The sequence below is a fragment of the Cottoperca gobio genome, chromosome 20, assembly GCF_900634415.1.
Source record: "Cottoperca gobio chromosome 20, fCotGob3.1, whole genome shotgun sequence".
NCBI classification, from domain to species: Eukaryota; Metazoa; Chordata; class Actinopteri; order Perciformes; family Bovichtidae; genus Cottoperca; species Cottoperca gobio.
The window spans coordinates 13899079-13923125 of NC_041374.1; the positions used below are offsets into that span (position 1 = coordinate 13899079).

Genomic DNA, 24047 nt, shown 5'->3' on the forward strand with positions numbered 1-24047 from the left:
GTGCTTTTTTACTTATTGCTGGCAATAGGCTACTACAGCGGAAGAAATGACAAGTGCAATATGTGAAGGCCTAATAGTGCCAGAGACATACTTAACACGTAGCATAGCAACATCTGAAAGCTAAGGGCTGCTTGAACATTATATCCACTCTAAATCTGTAAAACTGTCTCCAGAAAGAATCGCTGTCTTGGATTTCACCTTGACTTCTAACACAGTTTTTTATTATATCATGCAATGTTAAAAGTACCTTCACAAAAAAAATGAGCAGACAGATTCTGGGCGAGGGGTGAACAACAGTTGCCTCTGATCTCACCGTCTGACAGACAGCTTGTTATAGTACAATACCTGATGTTCAATACCACAATACATGCCTGCAGATCATCTCTCTCTTTGCCACACTCATTTTCCCATCTTCACTCTTCCATTCACCAATCACAGCTCTTCTTTTCACTAGCTCCTTGGAGCTGGAATGAATTGCCTGCCACAGTAACAATCCCCCAACTCTCTTATTACCCATCTCTTCTCTCTTGTGGAGATGCACCTTTCTGAACAAAAGACCCTCCTATCCATCCTGCCTTTTTCCTTTCGCTCGCTCCATTCATGGCTCATTTCACCCCTTCAAAAGACTTGACTCCTCTGTTTCTGTAATAGCCAATTTGATTTTTCCCTCATTGAAGACTTGATCAATTTCTCTTCTGGGAAGTGTTTGGCAGACATGAAAGAAGCAGAATTACAGCCTTTGGTTATGGGATTCCTAACTGTACAGCACACATACTAATATTTGAGGTTTCTGTAGAGCCACAATACAGCATAGCCTGTGTGTCTATGTGTACACATTGCATCTATCCTGCAACACTGTAGTACCTACAAGGTTTTTTTTTTTTTAAATGTTCCTCATGAGGGTGGTGAAGCAGAAGATTAGGAGTGAAGCAAAAAGTATGTGAAAAGATGGCCGCCTTCAATGTCTGTGTAAGGGGTAGCATTTCATTTATGAGAAATGCAGAGATGTGACTGGTTGCATGTTCAAATAGCACTTTACCCCCAACTTATTTAAGCAAACAGTTATACATACAACATATATTTATAACAAAGAATATCGCAAGAATCCTGCCGCCGTACAAGGTACATAATAAGGGCTTACAATTTGAAATTGTGAACAAAGCAGCGTGTAGCTGTGAAACAAGCATGTGTCCTCAATCAACTGCCAATCCGGTGGTGAACAACCATTGTTAATGTTTCTTTATCTACTATTGTCCTCATTCCTCTTATCCTAAAATGACAAAGCTCTGCCACAGTTTGCTGTTCACGCTGTGGTGGAAGTGAACAGCAGGACGAGAGTGAAGGACAAGTCAGTCCATCGATGTGTTTGGCCCTCGGGGTTCAGGTGTAGCTGCTTTGGCTGAGCGCGATAAGAACAGGCCCCACGATCCCCAGAAATGTCCTCTAGGGGCGTTGCTTTTAAATAACCCTGGACACACAATAGCCGGGGAGCTCATCAGAGCCAATGAAAGGATGGAGGAGATGCGAGGAGGTGGGGGGAGGTACGCACACAGACATCTGAATGCAAGCAAAGCTCTCTTTTTCTTTATTCCCCTCCTGCCTCGCAGTCTCCTTCTCTTCCCCTCAGCCTGTCTCTCTCTCTGTCCGAGCTCCCTTCAGAATGAATGGCTGTCTGATAAGGGTTGTGATTACATTGATTTGGTGTAGGGCCATCTCCACTGTCTGTCCATCTTCCTCCCCTCTCCTCCCCTTCCTTCACCCTTCTACCCTTCAATTGACTGTAGCTACTCGAGGTACTGCGGGTGCAAAGATCTGACAGTGTGCGATGTGTGGACACACAGAAAACACGTTTCAGAGGGGAGACCATTAGCAGGAGGAGGCCACCCGTTTTAAATAAAGAGAATGTCTCAAGGTAAAGGGCATGTCTGTAGCATTCGTCAACACAAAGAATCCTCAACCCTGAGAAAAAGGTAGAGGACATTCTGTAGCATCATTCTTGGAAAAACCCTTTAAAGTCATTAAACCAACTATGTACTTACTGCAGGGTTTATTCTAGTTAGAGTGAATAACTTCATATTATAAGTAAGTATGATTGATGAACAAATGAATCGTACCTGAGCACAATTCTCCAAATATTAACCGCAGATTGTAATATTTAAAACCAAAAACTCCAAGTCGAACAACTCAAATGACTCCATTCAAAAAGCCATTGAACAAATCATGAGAAATGTTCTCCGAGGCCGTGACATTCAATGATAAATGTGTCCCGACTTTCACCACCAGAGAGGACAATTCAGTACAATTATCAATCTTGATGAGGATACGCCTCACAAAATATTCATCCTCATGGCACCCAATTACCCAGAGCAGAGCCCTGCAACGCAAAGAGCTCTATGCCCTTCAAGAAGTATACTTGAAATCTGATAAAAGTATGGTGGATATGGGGAATGTATCAGATTTATCCATTGTTCCTAATATGTGATTGTCATCGTCTTTGTTCTCATCAATGATCCCTAGCAACAACATGTGCCCTACATCGCTGCGCGTCTGTCGCTCAGCCGCTCTGACTGGCCTAGATCTGAAGTAATAGCTGATGCAGTTTCTACAAGTTGGGTGTCATTCAGATCCTCTTCCAGCATTCATCTTCACAACAAACGGAAGCCTCAGGTCTCAGTGGAGCCCTGGAGGCAGACGTGCCAGACAGCTTCATAGCTGTTGCTTGTCTGGCACAATGTAACTGTAGAGGAGCAGGGGTACCTCAGTTTGTTAAGCATGTGTGTGTGCGTGCTTGTGGGGGGGGGGGGGTGGATGATCTGTTGTGATTTATTTGGTCTGGAGATTACATATTTATTAAAAGGAATGTCTGAAAATAGACACTGCATACATATGGCCCAGGATCTCTGTATGTGATGGCCCCATCTGAATACACCAAGATGACAGTTATATCACTGTTTAAAGGCAAGGTGAGAATAGCAAGTGCAGTCTGTCATTAAGCTGGAGAGGATAAATAACTTTCAATGATCACTTGGAGGCCAAAAGATCCAAATAAGTCCATCAGCCAACCTATGACTTCCTGGTTTAGTGAGTTTAAATAGGGTTTTGTTGGTAGTAAGTTGATAGAGGGCCACATGGCGATGAAAGAAGAGTGCATATTGGACTAACATTCATCAGGTGGACCCAAACACGACTCCAAATGAATGATAATGTTGCTCCTATCTGCTGGATGTTTAAATAGGCAACTGTTTGCCATATTAACTTTAAAAGTGATAATATATCGATGTGTTCACAGCTCGTTTCTGCTGCAAATAAAAAAATAAAAAGCTTTAACCTTTTATGAAAGAGGAAAATAGTTGTTTGTGGTTCAACACAGCAAATTATTTGACATCAGATTTTGCTCACAGGAGTCAAGGAAATTTGCCCCATTTCACCATCTTGACAGTTCAGAGAGCGAGCGTCCAACACCAGCAACATGGAGAGGACTTGTGAATACATTGTGCCACTTTCTGGTGTGAAACTTCCCAAAGTCGATGTATTCCTAAATGTAAATGTGTGACTGTGTGTGTCGTACCGCTGAGCAGGGGCTGGTTGCGTCTGTGCGTGGCGGGCAGTGGGCCCAGGCGCTCATGCCGCTGGTTCAGAACTCTTCCCAGATGGCCTATGTGCCGCAGGCTGCCGACGGTTACGCTGTGCAGGTACACCGGCTCCACGAAGTGGCTCAGCAACGCCCCCTGCAGGCCCAGGATGTTCCATCTGAGGGGAGGGAGTAAGGAGAGCGGAGGTCAGGGAGAAATGGTTCGAAAAGTAGATGAGGATGGGAAGGTGAGAAAGGAGGGGAAGAATGGCATAAAGAGCATTTGTGAAAATGTGGGTGAGGATGAAGGAAAGAAGGAGGGAAGGCAACAGTTGGGGGGAAGGGAGAATACGTGGGAGGAGATAGAATCAGGGAGGAAAAGGAGAAAGTGGAGAGATGGGTAGAGAGAGAGGAAGGGTAAAAAAAGAGAGGGGGACAGATGTGAAAGCTTCAATGACAGGTAGAGACAATTTGATCATTATCTTGATGTGGTACGTGATGAATAACAGCCACCGGACTGACAACACACACAAACAGATACACACACACATAATCTGACAGACACACACACACACACACACACGTCCTTTTCTCCCATTTTCCCTGGTTCAGAGACACAAACCATCATCACCACCACCTACAACAACACTGCCAAAGGTCAGTCCATCAGCATTCACTACATGGAACAACACATTAGCATATGTGCATTCATCAGTGCCATTGAGGTTAATGCACTGCATGGGCTACAGGCAAGCTTCTGTCGATTGCTCAGTGCGAGGGGCGATCACTTCAGGATTTGTTTAGGGAGATCCACGAGTGACACAAAATCACAGTGGGCCTAATCCTGCCAGCCGCACCGACGCCTGATACTGTAGCCAGCTGGTCATGTGCCACCTACTGTTGAAATCCTCTCTATTTAACCAGCAGATGCTAATTTATGGATGGAAAATTATAATTACCGTGTTTATTATCATTCCTGCCCTTCATAGAGAGAGAGAAAGCCTGCTGTGTGCCTGCGCTGTGTACTTTCTAGTGCTGGACTAATGAACTTATGCGAGGCACAATCACAGGCTCGACATTATGCAACTAATTTTTAGATCATTGTTCTTTTTGTTAATCAATGTCTCTTTATCATGAATGCAATTACAGCGGCTGCTTGTTTTTTTTGTCGCCGACTTAATAATCACTCATTACGGCTTCTTTCGCTTCTCGAGCAGTCAATTAACATCAACGGCTTTCTGGGAATCACTAAACGGGCTCACGAAGCAGCGACCGCCTGCCTACGCTTTACCTGCAATCTGTCAGCAAGATCGGTCCTTCCCTCTCAGAGAGAGAGAAGTAGCTTTGTTCAACACGCACACACACACACGCGCGCGCGCACGCACGCACGCACGCACGCACGCACACACACACACACACACACACACACACACACACACACACACACACACACACACACACACACACACACACACACACACACACACACACACACACACACACACACACACACACACACACACACACACACACACACACACACACACAAAAACAGAAATAGTTTACCCTGAAATATTAATTTACCCAGAAAGCGACACCGTGAATCAGAAACATCTTCTAATCTCATGCAAGAAAAGACAGCCATCTGGCTCGGGTGTGTGAATTTAAGAGAGGAGAGGGGGGAGACCTCCTCTCTCTCTGTCTCTCTACATCTTTCCTTTCTTCCTTCCCCCGATAAACGCCGACCATTAAAGTAATGTGTTCATCTGCATAAAACTGCAGTGGAATGGAGAACATCATCGTTATATGAAAGCCATTTAGGCCCCTCAATTAAATCCAGCTGTCGACTTCAAATCAAATATTAGCATCGGAGCTTCATTTGACCTGGCTTAAGAAAACTAAAAATATTTTCATGAGGTGAACAATGGTGGGGTGAGACTTTGCCTGCGATGAAAAAGCGTTTACTATAAGAGCAAAGATCTCTATAACTAACTATAATTTAGTGCAGGGACTGAAGGAAGTGGGGGAATAAAAAAGTAATGGGAGGTTGCAAAATGAGAGTGACAGAGGACAAGAAGAGTATCCAGGGGAACACTATAAGACTGCAGCAGTGTGTGTGTGTGTGTGTGTGTGTGTGTGTGTGTGTGTGTGTGTGTGTGTGTGTGTGTGTGAGTGAGTGTGTTGAGTCTAAGCTCCTCTCAGTTCCACCCTCCACCCTGACCTTGATAAACTGGCCCTTGGTGACCCACTCACTTTAACGACGGCCACCCATCATTTACAGTGATATAAAAAAACGGAAAGAGGAAGCTGTGGAGCAAAGAGAGTGCGTCTGCCGTCCAGCCAGGCGGGATGGAGGGGAGGGGATGGTGTAAGGGAAGAAAAGCAGGGTGTCCCTTTTCCCTCCCCGTCACTCTATTTTTTTGTAAAGTAATTGCTTTCACCCCCGTTGGTGACCTGGGTAGATTTAATCACACCATCTCCAGCCCTGGCCAACTGAATCAAATTGGTCAAATTAACAGCAGCTCCACAGGAGAAGGGTTCACCTTTCTCTCTCCCTGTGTGTGTGTTTGTGCATGTCCTTTCACACACACACAACAGTGGCTCAGCTGTAGTCCTGTATGGCTCAGTTGGCACAGTGTGGTGCTTACTAAGCTAAATTCATGGGTTCAGTTCCTGTTGGGCCTGCCAGAAGAACTAAGACTATATTAAAAATCTATTTCAGATATGTTAGAAAATACAACAACAACAACGGTGGAAGTAAAGAATTGGTTGGTTGGACAGTCCACCACTTGGGTCCAGATTAAAATATTTCATCCATTGATGGTTCCATGAACGCACCATCATCAGGTCAAACATGTCCAGTACTTTGGTTTATAAAAACATATATTCAAAAGTAATGACATTCCCACAAGCCACAGTTTGTGTTTAATGTGAATTAGCAGATGTTAGCATGCTAACACACTAAACTAAGACAGTGAATGTTGTTAATGTGGCATTGATGCGTTCCATTTGTACTGGGAAGCCGGAAATCGGAACTGGGAATGACGTCACACCCAAGTTGACCACGTTCCAGTACAACATGTCGGAAAACCAAGTTCTAGCCAGGTTAGCTTTGGTAGCAATAATAGTATTTTTGTGTACATTACTACTCATATAAAGTTAAAGTTAAATTCACACCTCACGCCGTCACTTAATTGAATACACTCAATACACAAGGATGATGTTGCTACATCCTTTACTTGGCCTGGTATCAGCAGTAGCCTGTGGTGGCTAGTGTTAGCAAACACAGATAGATATGGCTGTGAAACTGTTTTCACTGACTTTATAACTCATCTCTAATCATGCAACTGTTACAATGTTTAGTCATCAATATCCTGTAACACTTCTGGCCACAGTTTAGCAAAAGTGACACCGTCTCGCTTTTAAGCTACCAATATTTTGACTGAGATGTTGTACTTGATATGTTGGTATACTGTATTCAAAACTGAATTCATTGGACAAGGAACAAATAGCTTATTTTAACACAGTGTGTGAACAGCTAAAATCATAACATATTTATTTGATCATAGAAACATAATTATCAGTTATCACCTCTAGTAGCGTGCCTCACCATTTTAAATTTAGAACATATCGTTACACAAATAATTCAGTAAGCAAATATCCTTATGCATGTGTGTGTGTGTGTGTGTGTGTGTGTGTGTGTGTGTGTGTGTGTGTGTGTGTGTGTGTGTGTGCGTGTGTAGATGTCTCCCTCTCCCTGTAAAGATGCTCCAGTGTGTACACACCGATGCCTTCCCTCCTCACACATGAGGGCAGTGTGAAAACGGAGGCGGGAGAGCAAAGCTGTCCTGATTTAGCGCTGCCGTCTGTCCTGTGCAGGCTTGCCAACATGCGGACGATACATTAACAATTTAAGAACATACACAGGCTCCATTTATTTTGTTCTATGTGTAAGATACAAGTGTTACGGTGACACTGCACTGGAATAATGAATAATTAAATAATCTCATAAACTGCTTCGCAAAGCCTCAAATTCCAGTATAGAGAAACTGACATTTTGGCATTTACCTGATGAAGCCTAATGTAATAAATAAATATCCCACAGTAGGTAAAGGTTTGTACGACTAATATCGTAGCTAGAGGAGAGTCAGACCCACAGACGTGGAGATTAAAACAATGATGTGATTATTACACTGATTCATTAGAACAGGATTACCTGTTCATGTGACATATGGGAAATCGATAGTCACTACAACATATTTCATATGCAGCACGGCAACACAAACGTGCACTTACACACAAATTGCACTAAAGTAAATAGACAAATCACTAACTGGCTCATGAAGCACATTTTAAAATGCTTTATTCAGACAGGGATTACTCCTTCTCACAGGGAAGCTCATCTCCAAATAAAGTTAACCTTTCAATCAATCCTCTCACGTATATTTTCTTACGCAGGCCAGGGACCTCCTGGGTGAAACGTTGTGCTGATCAGTTTGTTAGGAGTTTATGTTAGGATATCTTGAGACCTTTACAATACAATCAACACAATCCCTGCACTCAATTGGAAATAAATGAATGATTGGGAATGATATTTAAGGGCTTTGGCATAAATGTTGTTGAACTCCTCCGACTGATTTCTTTGAATTTAGAAAAACAATGTTTCCCACAAACAAAATATAAAGTCTGAATCAAAGTAGTGAACAAAGTAGCATCTTTTACATAGTCCGATAATCTGTGTAATCTGCAAAAGACCGGAAGGACAGCATTTTATCTGACAAAAAAAAGATTATAATTCCAGTTTAAACTCGCCAAGAGAGACCAGGCTCTTTGAGGTATAAATCAGTTTGCAGGATGTTCAGTATGGCAGTAGTTTAAAAAAAGTGCAATTTAGTATTGACCCACTTCACAGGTAACACAATCAACAAGTGAAATAAGGCAGAATATAAAAGGATAGTTTGGATTTTTGAACAGGAAGAACCAAAACGTTAAAACCTTAAAGGTTTTAAACTCAGATGCACCATCTGAAAGTACTGACCTGGTGATTTTGTCGGTGCAGGACATGGTGATGAGCTGCTCGCCCTGCAAGACGCCGTCCCACGTCTGGACGGGCCCCCGACATCGCACCGGCACCGTCCCCTCGCCTGACTCGATTTTGGTCCGCAGGTGGCTGCGATGTTTTCTCATGAGGTGTCTGCTGCTGTGTACTGCCAACACAACACACACAACCACAGCCTGAGCCTCATCACTCTACATTATGTCCTTTCTTATTACACAGCTTTGCTGGACACCCAACTTAATTAGTTATTAATGAAGCTGTTATTTCAGATTTCAGATCTAATCACATCAATAAGCAGTCAAGATTGATTTAGTAGATTTCTGATCTAGTTTACTGAAAATGCACCAGGTCACAAAGACACCAAGTAAACATTTTACAATATTGCTTTTATTATACTATAGAAAGCGATCCATGACGTGGTACACATCAGGTCTTAAGTGTTACATTCGCTCTATAATTAGTGCTGTTCTCAACTACTAATTATTGGAGTTCACGTGTAACTATCTGCAAGTAATTAGCAAAAGAAACTGTTTATCCAATATTGTGTTAAGCCAATAAACAATACTATTATTTAACTATTATTTAATAAGATGGAATGCAGTGAAGGACAAACATTTCATTTACAAAAGCAAAAGTTTAAATGAGTTTAATAGAATCATTTAGGAGATTAAATGTATTCTCTTGGGACCGTTGACTGTCTAATTGTTAATGAAGTAAGCATTAGACTGGATGTACGGAGAAGGAGGGAAGAGAAGGAACCATTTCCCAGGATCACTTCGGATCCTTGATGAAATCAGGATTGTTTATATTAGGCATGGTGTGCCGTAGTATTGTATAAATAACCAACAGTACAAACCCTCCACTTTTTAACCACATTAGTGAGCGCACAGGCCCTTGATCCATTAAAACCACTTTCATGTGGTTTCATGTGGGTTAGGGTTAGTGTTAGGCAGCATGACCTCTACGAGCGCTAATATTGCTAATTAAAATCTATGGTATGCAAAAACAGTCTGCATAGTATCAGAGCAAAAGACAGAAACAATTCAGACGGAGGCATGGGATAAATTACAGATATTGTTTTCATGCTTTCAGTAAAATCAGTGTGGATATCTCCCTAATAAGGTGACAGAGTCTACATATATAATCACTGTTTTTGTTTCAATAATCTCTTACTTCTTGAAGCTTAAACTCTCCTTCTCTCTTCCTCCATGGCTGATGTGACAGCAGCTAAAAACTTAAGCCCCGACTTCCAGCTCAGAAATGTTTAAGAACAGTCAGGAAAAAGGTACTAAGTAATTTTCTAATCTCTGAGAGCGCACTGCAGAACATTTAAGAGGTTTAATGACCAAAAATGTCAAGTTCAAAGGCTTCTCCAATGACAGCGTCTCATTCCGTCCTCACTGGTTTCATGAAAATCTCCCCGTGCACTGCACTGTAGTGCATATTAATAGAGTTGAATAGCATGTTCAGTCTGTGATAAAAGGAGCGGGGAAATATATACATTCTACTGATGGGAGCCGCAGTCCAGATTACATTTCTAAACTCATAGGCAGAAAAATGCTGGGCAAACTGTCTAAATGAATATACAATTTATTTTCAGTGGGTAAGCAAGAAAATGTCATCTAGTCAGCACAGCGTGGCTGAAAGAGGCCATAGACGGGATGTGACATGAAAAGGATGCCAGCTCCTTGACAGTGTCTGGAGAGGGAAAAAAAAGCCGAGCAGTGGCTTTCAGAATATCTGCCAGAGAAAATGATCTCTCTATAAACCTGACAGACTGAATGAGAAAATGACAGTGATTACATTATATGGGAGTGCTTGCTGAGTATTACAACTGACTTTATTTTGATCTCTTGTCTGCCATGTCAACCTATGTAAAACAAAAGAAAGTGAAAAGCCCGGTCCGGTGTCTTACGGTCAGTGGTGATTTCATAGGGCGAGTTGAGCCTCCCGTCCCCACACGGCGAGGTGCTGATGTACATGTGGAAATGGACGTTGTCTCTCAACCTGTAGCCGCACTCCTTGTGCCGCACAAATATCGACTCCTCCCAGTCCTCTGGCCTTTTACTTTAAGAGAAAAAGGCAAACAAAAAAAACAACAAGTACGAGGGAGACTGATGAGAAAGGTAGCACCATTTATCACAGCATAGGAAATAGATTTCAACTTTTCATTTCCAATGATGAAGTGAGGCAGGGACACAGAGAGATGGACACTGGCTGTCTCTCTGACCACAGGCCATCCTCCTGCTGTCTCAGACTGCTGGACATTACTCAGGCTGTCCAACAGTCTCAGGGGAAACAGGGAAAGTGGGTTCAATCTGTGGTCTATACATGCTTTGCATTTGAGTTGTGAAGGTGTCATCATGAAGGTCAACTAAATTGGCTTAGTTAAAATAAAGGTTAAATATAAAACAAACATGCAGGAAAATTAGAAATGTGTTAAGTGCAGCATGGATTCTGCTGGTACTGTAAATACACAGCTGGTATGGTATGTTTAAACCATAGACTGTATAAAAGAAATGGACGTAGCCACCATGATGTCACCCATTGGTTTGTGGACTACCATTTTGAAAACTTTAGTTTAGCATTTTGGCCGTCGCCATCTTGGTTTTTTGGAGCCAGAAGTGACCATATATGGATTGAAAGCTGAGGAGGGATACATATTGCTACACCGCTATCCTGATTGACAGCTCGCCCTGGTAGCAACTTGTCAATCACAAGGTAGCCACGCCCTAAAGTGTACCTTTCTTTATCGTCTATTTTACTGTATTTTAAAGATAAGACCATAATTAACTAAATGAACATGGATTAGTGATAAAATAGAGTTATAATAACTTTTTAAGACAGTTAAATAAATAAAAAAGCTATTTTCCATCCATTAACAATAAACTGAATACTTGCAATAACTAGGTGACACATAATCTAATCCAGTTTAGAAATCTGGGTCATTGATTCTGCTGTGAGCAGGAGCAAGACACACACATAAGTATATACACATTGTATATTTAAACTACGCATCACAATGCAAAGCACGGCTGCACTCTTTATATAACCTCTCCTCCGTCTCCGATGTCCTTTCACTGAGTGTAAATATGGCAGTTCTGGCATTTTGTTTGGTCATTTCATTATGAGTTATCTTCCCCATTAGCCATTTTACTCAGCCGCAAAGTCTCTGTACCTGCCACCCAGCATTGTGCCAAGACAAAAAGTCACTGCTGTGTATGCAAATATGACATTCAACGATCTAGACTTCTAGCCACTAATCTGATGAATCAGCCTTGCTATCGAGGTCCTCGGGGAGCTCAAAAACACAATATATGCTTATATATATATATATATATATATATATATATATATATAGGCAAAACTCATCAAGACCGTCTCTTGATACTGGTCAAACTATCTTGGAGAGTTTGTGTGCACTGACGCCGTAAAGGTTACAAAGGTACACAAAGTAGGTACATTTAAAAACAAATAGGTCAATGAAAACCTGAGCTGAACCCGGTGAGTGTGTGTTGTTTGCTCAGTTAACTAAAGGGAACAGCACACATATGGCCCGTTGATTATTGAAAAGTGTCTGGTGAACAAAGCAGTGCTGTTTCCATGGAGCTTATTATAGAGGAGAGGGCAATTTTTGGCACTGCAGCCGGAGGTCACAAGGAGATATTTAATGCTATTAAGCACACTGTAATGCATAATGTAATGTACTGCATGTTAAAATAGTTGGAGGCACCTTGGAAACAAAAGTGTGTGTTGGCAACAGTCTAACTTACTGACACCACTCAGATATGCATTACCTGATGGAGTACATTTATTAAAGCAAAGACAATTCTGCTTACATGTTTGTGTATAAGTAATAATAATAATCAAATTCTGTAATATATAACAATGCAAGACTAAAACGTGGCATTTTGGATGCATTATAAGTATTTTAATTTTATTAAAAATGTTTTACTTTATTTTGGCATTTCCATTCAGAGTAATAGGTACAGCATATACGGGTGATATCTCACATTCCAGTATTGTTATTTTAAAATACTAGAGATCATGTAACATTTGGCCATCAGTCAACGATTACAGGATAACATCATCAAGTGGAGTCATTAAGTAATTTAACTGACTCAGTAATGTCATTACATCTGTTTTCTAAAATGAATTTACATTTAGCCACTTTAAAGTCCAACTAAGATCATATTTAGTCATCGCTTCTTGTAGTCAAAGTTAATGCTAAAGTGTTTTGAAATCTATTGTTAGTATTTTTTTATTACTTTAAAGAGAAAAAAAAAGGTCTTTAAGGAAATATCACAAATGCTCCTTTTTGTCTCAGTGGGCTGGAGGGGCGTGTCTGTGTGTGATTGAAAGCAGCTGGCAGGGTGACGGTGTTGCGCAGTAGAGAATGACAGACAAAGTAAGTGAACTTGTGCTGTCGCCTACATGTCATGGGGCAGCATGCTCCAGCCATTTGTTAGACGTATTGAAGAGTAAAGACCACACCAGACAGAAGTGACATCAAGCTCATCCAGCCTGCAGACAGACGTTAGCAGACCCCGGTAAATGTTTGTTTAGCCATTCCTTCAAAAACCTAAGGTGCAGGACTAGACTTGTGTTTATGTTTGTAAGTAAAGGAGACTTTAGCAAGAGACTTGTGTTGTATAGCAGACCATCTGCTCTGCCTATGACAGAACGCTGATGTTATTAAAAGATTTGATTGGCCGTATCGAATTAAGGTCGGGACGGGAACAATATTCTGTCCTACCAGCCACCATCATATGAAATATACATGTATCCCTTATGATTTCAGATTGTTTCTCAAAGGTGAACACAGGACACAGAAACACAAATGATTTGCAGAGCAGATATGTATGCTGCAGCACAGACAAACTGCAAGTTAATTAAAATGTTGTTACTGCAGAAAGCAGCAAAACCCCCGAGTGTATTGAACTGAGCAACGGTGTGTTTTATTACAAATAAATATAATAATTTAAAAATAAATCTGTAAAACAAATAATTTGTCTTTTAAAAGTTACACAGTTTTGCTTTAAGTATATTTAGCTGATAATACTTCTGTAAAATGTTGAACGCAGGACTCAATGCTTGTCCGTGTCTCTTTCTACATAAACCTCCACATTAGATGATCTTCTTCTCACATCAGTTGACACAATCAATGGGCCAAACTCAACAATAATTCAGTGTAATCCTTTCATTATTTTCAGAGTTAAAACTAATTTAAAGAATCTGCAATTCATGTCGGATCACATGTAGATTGTCAGCAAAGCGTGAGATGAAGGCGATTGATTTTTCAATAATAAGGCAGCCTTACAGACTATCAATCAACTAGTTACAGCGAGCATTATCGAGCTACTTCAGCGGATTAAGAATGTAAATGCTACAGGGGTTTCAAAGCTGCCGAACATGTAAGTACAGCACTCGAATAATATCTATGTGTCTTAAAGATACAGCAGAAGATCAATCTATTACCTTAAAAAGAGTTCAAGTTGAGAGTAGAGGAAGCGTAGCAGGGCTCTGCGGGCCGTCACTTCAGCATGACAGTCATTGACCACTTGTCCCTGGTCACTCAGATACTCCCCGTTGATACACTTGGTGCCCGTGGACAACGCCACCACCTGGGCATGTCTCGGGTCCAGACCTGTTGAACAATTACAGACAAACGCTCGCCTTAATTTGCTTGTCATTCGTTCCATTGGCTACATTGATTCCTTAATCCAATAGTTTAATAGAAGCCCTCAGTGTTTCATTTCTAATGCATGTCCTTCCTTTTCCAGATTAAAGAATGAAATCTGGGATCAGGGATTCATTTTCTATCAATAAGGTTATGCTCAGTGTACTTTCACACTCTGCACATGTGCAAATTTTAACACTTGTGAATATACATTTGGTATAATTGTGGCAAAAATGTCCTAACTCTACTTTGTATAAAACATTTTCACGTCATGGCAAGTGTGTTTTAGAGAGCATAAAATAAAAGACAGGAATTGATAAGAAAATATTATTCAATTTAAAACACAATGCAGCGATGGCAGCAACCATTAGCTGCGATGGGTGGATGGAAAAAAACAACCTCACACTGAAATTGGTCTCTAACTTGATACAGTGGAAGAGTTCCATTCGCTCACAAAGTGAAATTAAAAAAAGGAAAGAGCAGGGTAAAAGGGTCAATCGGACAGATAACTTTGTAGTTATTTCCATAACCACAGTTCTCTGAGTAGCATGAGTGAGCATATCTTCAGAAGCACCTATCACACCACACCAGCCAGGATTAGCTGGATCCAAGGAGTGATGGAGGGAAAAGACTTTCCACCTCGAAACTGGGCTGGCACCACACGTTCTCATTCAAAGAGTTAACCTCTTTACAAACCAGGAAAGGAGGAAGAAACTTGTGACTATATGGTTGCTTTTAAAGTGATGCAATGAGCCAACTATTGACATGTGTGTCCACAAAGATCTATAGCCGAACTGAGCCATCGTTCTACTGCCTCACTACGTTTTACAAATACCTTTGGAGCAATAGATACTGAGAGTTCTACTTCTGAGAAGAAAATCCTGATATGTCCTCTGTGGGTGGTACACCGGGATACAGATATCTATAACATCAAATCAAGTAAGCCAATCACAAAGGCCTATAAAACACAGCAGCGAGCCAGACTTTGAAGGAGGCTTCAAAGCCTTCTGCTACCTACCTTGAAGTAGATAAAACACTAATGTTTCTGGCTAGAGGTTTTTGATGAGCACTGGTGTCATGTCAGCCAAATATATGGGGGAAGGGTTACCCTCCCTGACATTTAGGGCCTCCATCCAAGTGGCAATCTCCAAGTCTGAAATGTAAAGCCAATGCGAGGGTGCCTTAAACTTACATTCTCTCTAATATCCCTTCATTTAGTAAATGATTGTTCTATTCAGAGTAAAATAGACGATAAAGAAGGGTATTTAGGGTGTGGCTCATTTGTGTTTGACAGGTCACTAACACAACCCTTCAACCCTTTCAGTGTTTTCACTTTTCTAAGGGTAATTGTAACTTGTAATTTTGGTCGCCTAAAAATGTCTTGTTCAGTGTTCAATGGTACTTTGCCCCACCCTCTCACGTCACCTTTGGTTGCAAGAAAATAAGATAGTGAAGGCCAAAACCCCAAACTCAAGGCTTCAAAACCATAGTCCACAAACCACTGGGTGACAGCAAGATAAAAGCTTTAAAGAGGTCACATTCTCAACGTGAGACATGAAGCCAATGCTCTGAGAGAGATCACAGATAACAAAGTCATCCTGTCTCACGTTGGTTATCCTTTGAGAAAAAGACACTTTTCTCAGTGAGGATTCAGGCCAGTGCAGGGCCGTGTGAGAGAACCGACTGACAGACAGACAGAGGTGGTGCAGAGGCTGGATCAGCACGTTAACGGCATGCCATTCCCTCCTTGGCTGACACAAATCTCTCTCATCGCCCCTGAAAGTCAGGCTTCGTTGGCTTCTGGCAGACCTGCAGGCATTGCCGGCCCGGCACATGAGCTTTTATCAGCCTCGGCCCAGATGGCACTGCGGCGGTAGAGTCCTGACACCTCCACTGATGAGGAATGAGAAGGAGGGCAAGGGAGGAAAAAAGTTATGGGAGGTGTAGTGTGTGGAAAAAAAGAGCATAGAGGAGAAAAAGAAAGGAAAGTCGAAGGTAGGGTTGAACAGGTTCAACTTTAACTCCAAAAACTACTGCGGAAAACTTCAAATAATATTTGGATTATTAAAATCTGCAATTATTGTACTGTGCTATTTGTATCATGTGTAACAGCATCAAAGTAAACCGATGCCTACTAGGTTTAATTTGTCTTTTTTTGTCAGTAGACTGAAATAATTTCACTTGTTTCCAAACAGTAGTGGACAGATCTGTTTCATTTTCAGAGTTCACAAAACTAATCAAACTATTTCATCACACTGAAACGGTTCTGTGTTGGTATTACTTAAACCTGCAATAACTGATATGTTATAAGAGACAGTGGGAAACAAGCTGTAAACACACAGCATCACCTTTTAAGTGAATATGGCAAAGTTGTAACATCCTGCTGACTGTGCATAATGTATTTCCTGTTTCAGTTCCTGCCTTTGTGTGTCTCCCACCTCCTTGATACACCTGCTCTCATTACTCACCTGCCCCTGATTTTGCCATCAGTCAACCCCGTTTATCCACTCCCTTGTTTTCCCTGTTCCTGTCAGATTGTCTTTGTTTGTCCTTGTGAGTTCATTGCTCTCCAACAATTTCCTAGTTTCTACGCTTTTTGATTTAGCCTTGTCTTTTGGTTTTTGGATGTTTGCCTACTCCATGCCTGGATTTATCTGCTTGGTTCGTACTGACCACCTGTGCATGACTGCCTGGTTCCTCAGTAAACTTTACCTTGTGTCCTATGTCTGTCTCTGCATTTGAGTCTCTGCTCAGCCTAGAATCATAAAATAACCAACATAAGAGACTGCCAGTTTTAGAAATGATAAGAGTCTTCTTGCCAGATTTGTTTTCAGGACTTGGATAGATCCTTTTTATAAATAAAATGTTTAACATGCCCAAAAGCAACAATTGAGGACACTGAGTTCAGAAAAAAGCTTGTTTTAATTAATGGTTCATGTTCACTGCTTCTCTTGTGAGTTATTTTTCCACGTACATTTTGTGCTAGCATCGCACCTTTTAGTTGGGATGCAAACATATCATTAACATAATTATGTATACACAGCTTCAGAAACGCATCATCCTGTGCATGCCACTGTGTGCAGTTATCAATCATATGTGTAAACAGTAAGATAATACATTCTATCAACTCTTGGATCACACCTCTAAAACATCTTTCAGCAACCTTTGTTGTAAACACCACTCATGGGGGAATAGTAAATGAAGGTCTTTAAAATAACAGTTTAAACATTCTGTATTGTGCTGCAGCACAGAAAACAACACTTCTAGTTCAACTATTGGCATTCCCTGTAAGCATTGCACCCCAATTCTAAAAAGGTAACAGACTCAACCAATTTCATTCTCTTGCTTTTCCTTGCCGTTCCACTTTGCGATTGTTTAGATCAATTTTGCAGTGGATAATTTCTGCTGTGCTGCTCACTACCCTGCCATGAAATTGCCACTGAGGTTGCCTTTAGTTTGCGGGAGTGAGGAGAGGAGGAGGAGGATGGATGAATGAAAGAGAGAGAGACACACAGAAGAGATAGAGCCCCACAGGCAGTGCGCTGTTTTTAAACTAGGAATAATCAGCTGCATCACAGAAATACAAAAAGAGAGGGTCAAAAGGAACAAGGTAGAGTGGAGTCAAAGGCCTGAGGCACTCTTCACACACAAATACATCTGTTACTAGTGATTCAAAGATGTCACACCCCAGGATAACGGCACTGTCAAAAAGCATGTTCATCACAGACTGAGACCTGGAACTACTCACTATGGCAACTGCACTATACTGTTCAATGCACAACACTGTCAAGGGCCTTTAACAGGAAAACAAAGCACACAGAGCCTCACTATGGCAACTGAGGAGGTAAACACACTTTGTGACAGCACATGGAACAGAGGTGCAGGTATCTATTTACCACTGTATTTTGATGACTACTCCTGCACCGAAGCGGAAAAGTGAGTAGGGTGTGTGGTTACACTCAAGCAAAGCCAGGCAATTTCCCTGTCAAATATTAAAGGGAATGTGTGCAGGCCGACCAGGTCAAAGTGTGAGCAAAATGCACTCATATTCAAGTGATCGACACGCAAACAATAATAATATTCCTTTTTTGAGGATTATTTGTACACTGGATTTTTTCAGCTGTGAGGATTCTGGTTTCCTCTTGAGAGAAACTTTTGTGGCTGATCCAGTCCACCCCGCTCCATCCATCACAATATTGCTTGGCATAGACATACAGCTGAGGTCATTTCATTGGTCATGACTGATGTCAACAGTTGTGACAATGTGTTTTCCCCCTGCTTCCAACTGTGTAACAACTATACCCTGCACACCTGCTCTAAACAGAATTGATTGTCCCTTGTGCCACCGAGTCACAAAAACAGAGTCGAGGACATCACTGTCTCTGCTCTGAGAACTAAAGACTATGGTAAAACTGGAAATATTTTTGCTGAACCAGTTTTTTTTTTCTTACCTTAGAATGTAACAAATACAGCATATGCAGTATTACTTCTGTGTTTCTGCTTAATGTTCCATTACTAACCTCAAACTACACTACACTGGTTCTCCATGTGCCGTCTGCATGCTGGCTCTCAGTCACCAGGCTGCATCACACAGCATTGCACAGTGCTGCAGCAGAGAGCCTCACCTAAATGTATATTTTGATTCTAAGAAGCCAGGCCCCGGATTCTCGGCCAGCACACATTAGAATGGTGCCACAAGGTCATCAACCAGCACACACACGGGGAAAAGGAACACTACAATCAATGGCAACGCTCCAGAGAGTGTGTGATAAGTGTAGCGCTGAGATGTCCAGACTTTTAGTCTCTAATAAGTGTCAAACTCCAAAAACACTGGATCCTACATGTTCCATAATGCAACTCATAAGCATCTTTTATTTCAACGTCCCCCGTCTCCTAAATGTCTACATTTTTCGAACTCCACACCTCCAGTTTGTAATGCAGGCTTTCTGATAAATGTTTTAGTCTCAAGCCCGCAACATTATCAGGGTCATTTTGAAAGCTCTCTGGAGAGCAACAGAAGACATAATAAAACTATTTTCACAGGCTGCACAGTACTCTTTATGACATGTACATTAAACGTGTGTAAAAATGGTGGAGTGCCCCTTTAATTTGTCTCATTTGGTATTAAAGATACACTGCGTGTTCCTGTATCCTTCATGGGAGAGGTGATGACTTAAATTTGAGGGTGTGTTAAAGGCATGTATCATACTGTAACACAGAGTGTACCAAAGGAACGCTAATAAGAATATATAATAGTTCAGTCTGCAGGTCAGTGCTTTGGATCAGCACGAGTATTCCTAACAGCTGACATACTGTACTCATGTCTTTTGGACTGTGAGAAGTGTATAATATTCAGGTACTTGTACTTGAGGATTTTCATATTAGGTACTTTATATGTCTATTAGACACATTTCTTAAGTTAATAAAGCACTTTACTTCTGCATTTATTTATCCACTATTGGTTATCTAGTAGATTAACGTGTAACATACATCACACAATCCATCATACAAAGTCATTTCAGTCTACTTTCTTAAAATAACTGAAAGAAATAACTTTCCTGGTTTCATTTATTTTCTAGGTCATAACTAAATGAGCAGCAATCCCTTAATATTTGTTCCTCTTAACATTCTCACATTTATTTCTAAAAAGAAATCTCGAAACTTTATATTTATTTAAATAATACTAATAAATAATTTTAGGAGTCAATAATTACTTTTTTGCAGTGCAAAACATAATATAAATCATCATATAAAATAAAAATGAGCTTTGCCCTGGCCAGCCTCAACATTACAATGCAGTATAATGCATAAATGATAATAATCCAATAACACATAATACAATATTAACACCATTATGCATAATTAATACTTTTTGATATTTAAGTACATTTTGGTGACGAATAAATACAAATTAGAATGCAGTACTTTTACAGTGTATTTACTTTTACTGAAGTAAAGGATCGGAACACTTTCCCCAGCACTGCAAGAAGCTGGAGATACCCGAGCAAATACCAGAACCTCCAAAAGGCTCCAGCAGGTGCTGGTAGGGCTGGTTAATGCTTACCAGTGAGCCGCCGCGGACTACTGCAGAAACTCATCGTCAACTTCAGCAAATATCTACAATATATCAGGGATCAACAAAAAAGTGAAACGTGGCGACAAATTGCAAAAAATAAAAATAACTTTACTGGCCATCATTATTAGGAGCCACTGGGGGAGCCAAAACAGAAACATCCATATGAATGACATGACCATGAACTTTACAGTGATGCATTATTAATCAACAGACAAAGTTATTATCTGAATTCCTTTATTCTCTATGGTTATAAAACAGGGAAAATGTTTCTTAATAAGTCACCCATTATCTTTGAACACCAAAAAGCAGATAACATTTTGTTCTAATGCAGAATCTAGGTCAACATTTAGTAAACTATCGTACTGAATGCTATTTAGGTTGAGCTCCATGAATCTTATCTTTCACGTGTTCTTTCATCACAAGATGTTGGATGATTACACTGGATGTCATCCAACGTGTGTCGTCTGAATAACAGTAAATCCCTGAAAATGCTCGGCACTTACAGAGAAAACAACTTGGCAGGGGCAGAGACTGCACCCTGTTGAATCTTTATTAGTTTAAAAAGCAACAGTGAGGAACATATAAGGGTGTCTTTGTGAAAGGCTGCTGAAGCTCTCAAATCTCCCTCTCTCTGCTGCAACACACCCTGGGCATATCTCTGATATTTCCCTTTTTGGCCCTTATCAAGCTGTTTTGTCGCCGGATGTGATTATTAAACGTTACAATTTGAGGCAGCCGGAAAAGCAGATAAAGAGTGGAGGAAAATCCCTGTTTGAAAATGGATATGCAGACTAAGAACCTTAGCTTAACAGTCATTTGTAATCAACTTGTTTGGAACCCTTTGCTCTCATCTCTTTCTTTGAGTCCCTGTGGTATTTTCTCATCACCCTGCTGAATAAAAAAGCCTCAGAAGACGCTTCTCTCATCCAATCCAACAAACAACTTACAAAAAAAAAAGGAGGAAGGCGGTTGTTTTCTAGCATTTTCCATGTGGACGTGCCTGATTCTTCATGTCTCTGAGCACATCTGAACACTGTTTACCATCTCCACACACCCACTGCTATCTCAGATCGATTCAAATGAGATTTTCCACACTATTTGAAAATCTGTGCTGACGGTTTACTTTGGCGGTCATGTCGCAACTCTCAGCCTGGTGGCGAGGCTAATCTCACACAGGTTGGGGCTCAACTGTCTCGGTGGGACTCCAGCGAGAGTGGGGTGTGGGGTGTGGGGTTCTCTGTCTGTCTACAGTTCAAAGACAGACCCAGATTAATATTCTTGAGGCAAAAGCAGAGGCATGAGACACAGAGAGAAAAGGAGAGAGGGGGTGGGGGTGGAGGGGGGGCAGAACAGGACTCCCCAGTGTTCCTGTCAAGTTGGGTGTCTGACTGCACAAACGTTGGCCACCACACCGCCGCCGCCTCACTGCGAATACTTGGCAGCACTACGTCTGGATCACTGAAGATAACATGTGCTATTAATAAACAAACAGAAGCAATTACCAGGAGGCAGAGGAGAGGAGAGGGATTGGATTAGGTCAGGACGAGCGCTGCTCTCACTGAAGTCTAAACTGATGAGCTGCAGCACTCCAAAGACAGCAGAGATACCGATCCCTCCTCACTGACCCCTGCAACCCCCCCAGCCTGCAGCCACACAGGGAGATAACACTGCTCTGTGTGTGTGTGGGAGAACGCCACATGTGAGAACCTGTTGGCATTTGTGTGTACGCTCATTTGTATATTATACAAAATTAAAGGCTTTTGTTTTTTAATATTACTACCGCCGTATGTTATTCTGTCTAACATAGCTGCTTCACCTGTTTGTTTGTTACCTTGTTCCCCCATTTCTTGGGGTCAAGGGGATTATTACCTCCACCAAAGAAGAACCCATTATTAATGGAGCGGATGTGAATCACAGGGCGGATACACACATTATTGTTCACTAATAGAAACAGCCTTGTCCGGACGTCTGTGCTCTCAGACAGCCCTTCTAGTTTTGGTAAGTGCCAAATGTTGGGTGAGCGTTCCATTATCTGTGGTCTTTACAGAACGTCAAATAACATGGCAGAGTTTTGTGTCTTGAATTCAGATATCCTCCATCGCCAAAGACAAGGACACAAGACCGTTTATGTACGAGGTTTTGGGTAGTAATATTATGTGTTGTTGGCCTGTAAGCATATTTCAGAGCTGGATGACAACTTTGTTATGTAAACATGAATTCTACTTATACATTTCTTCCCCTTTCACCTATGATTTTTGATCTGATGAGGAAAGTTATATGTGCGTTGCCTCTGCAAATGAGTCATAACCAGAGCATGAAACCAATTTTTTCATCAACTACGCAGAATTTCAGCAGCCAATATTATTTATTTGCAGTCAAAACCTAATTGAGCTTATGTTGGATGCAAGCTAAACTGCCCACAGACTGCTTAGCCACAAGCAAAAAGTTGGCAGAAAGCAGGTGTTAATTTCAAGTGTGATATTATATTATATATCAGATTTGAATGAGATTATGATAGAGACTGCAATAAAACACTACTTGATAAATGGTGTGCATCACAACCTCACCCAGGAGGTGTTCTATCTATTCTGTTACACAATCTACATTAAAATATCTATTTAGTATTGTATTATTGAAATATCTGTAGAAATATGTATTTTTACAGTAGATGTAAAAACTGGCATTGATATTTGCTGTGATAAATATAAATCCCAGACTGCAGCAAGACATTTATACCCAGCACAGAATTGAATACAGAATTTAAAAAGTTTTTTTACATTGCTTTACATATACAGCAGTACTGTTACTATACTATATATAGCAGGGGTTCCCAAACTTTCTGTGGCCAAGGCACACCAAAGACCAAGCCAAAATCTCAAGGCTCACCTGAGTTCATATCCGGGCAAAATCCCCTCTGTAACACATCGTGTCACTGTTATCACTCCGTGAACATTTATTGAGCCTAGTCCTTGTAAGAAGCTATTCTCCTTCACACTAGCAGAGAGCCTTTGATGTGTCACACCATGCACAAATGGCTAAAACGGCTTCGCTTTGACAGATTTCTTTTTTTAATGATTGTTTTATTTATATTTAGGCCAAAGCATATAAGACCTATTGTTTCTATATTGTGAAGTGTGTAGGACAAAGTACCGATAAAGTACAGTGTTTCCCTGCGCTGGCACACCATTTGGGAACCACTGATATATAGTATGGTATAGTACATATACCATACTATCTGTATACATACTAAAGTTTAGCATTTACATTTTTCTTTAGATGTAGATGTCTTTCTCTACACAAACAAACGCACAATCAAAATCTGCCCATTAACAGCAGATTTAAAAATACAACGGCTTGTTTTGTACAAAGTTCACGCGAGATGTTCCTGGACTTAGTACACATCATTGTGCTATAAGAGATGTGTAGTGCATCAAGAATTGCACAAACTGCATGGGTCTGTGTGTGCAACCACCACACACGAAAGGCGAATGTGTAGTCATAAGTCATTGTTTCGTGCTACAGGAGAGCAGCAGTGTGAGGGTTCCTCCTCCGCGCTGTTCCTTCTGTGTGTCTCTCAGTCGGGTTTCAGATTAAGTTTTAAGATCATCTAGTTAAGATTTCCACTGTGGCTTCTGGAACTCCTGTCAAATCTGCCTGAGCA

General features: G+C 41.1%; 1 protein-coding gene across 8 annotated transcripts in view; it reads right to left on the reverse strand.

Moving 5' to 3' along the window:
• adarb2 (adenosine deaminase RNA specific B2 (inactive)) overlaps positions 1-24047 on the reverse strand; it is a 210574-nt gene that overhangs the window by 16517 nt on the left and 170010 nt on the right. For all 8 annotated transcript variants that reach the window (XM_029457350.1, XM_029457347.1, XM_029457351.1 and 5 more), the window contains exons 5-8: positions 14109-14277; positions 10546-10697; positions 8610-8778; positions 3569-3750 (exon numbers count right to left, since the gene is read on the reverse strand). In XM_029457350.1, the coding sequence (XP_029313210.1) occupies positions 3569-3750; positions 8610-8778; positions 10546-10697; positions 14109-14277 (672 nt within the window). The remainder of the gene's footprint in view (positions 1-3568; positions 3751-8609; positions 8779-10545; positions 10698-14108; positions 14278-24047) is intronic.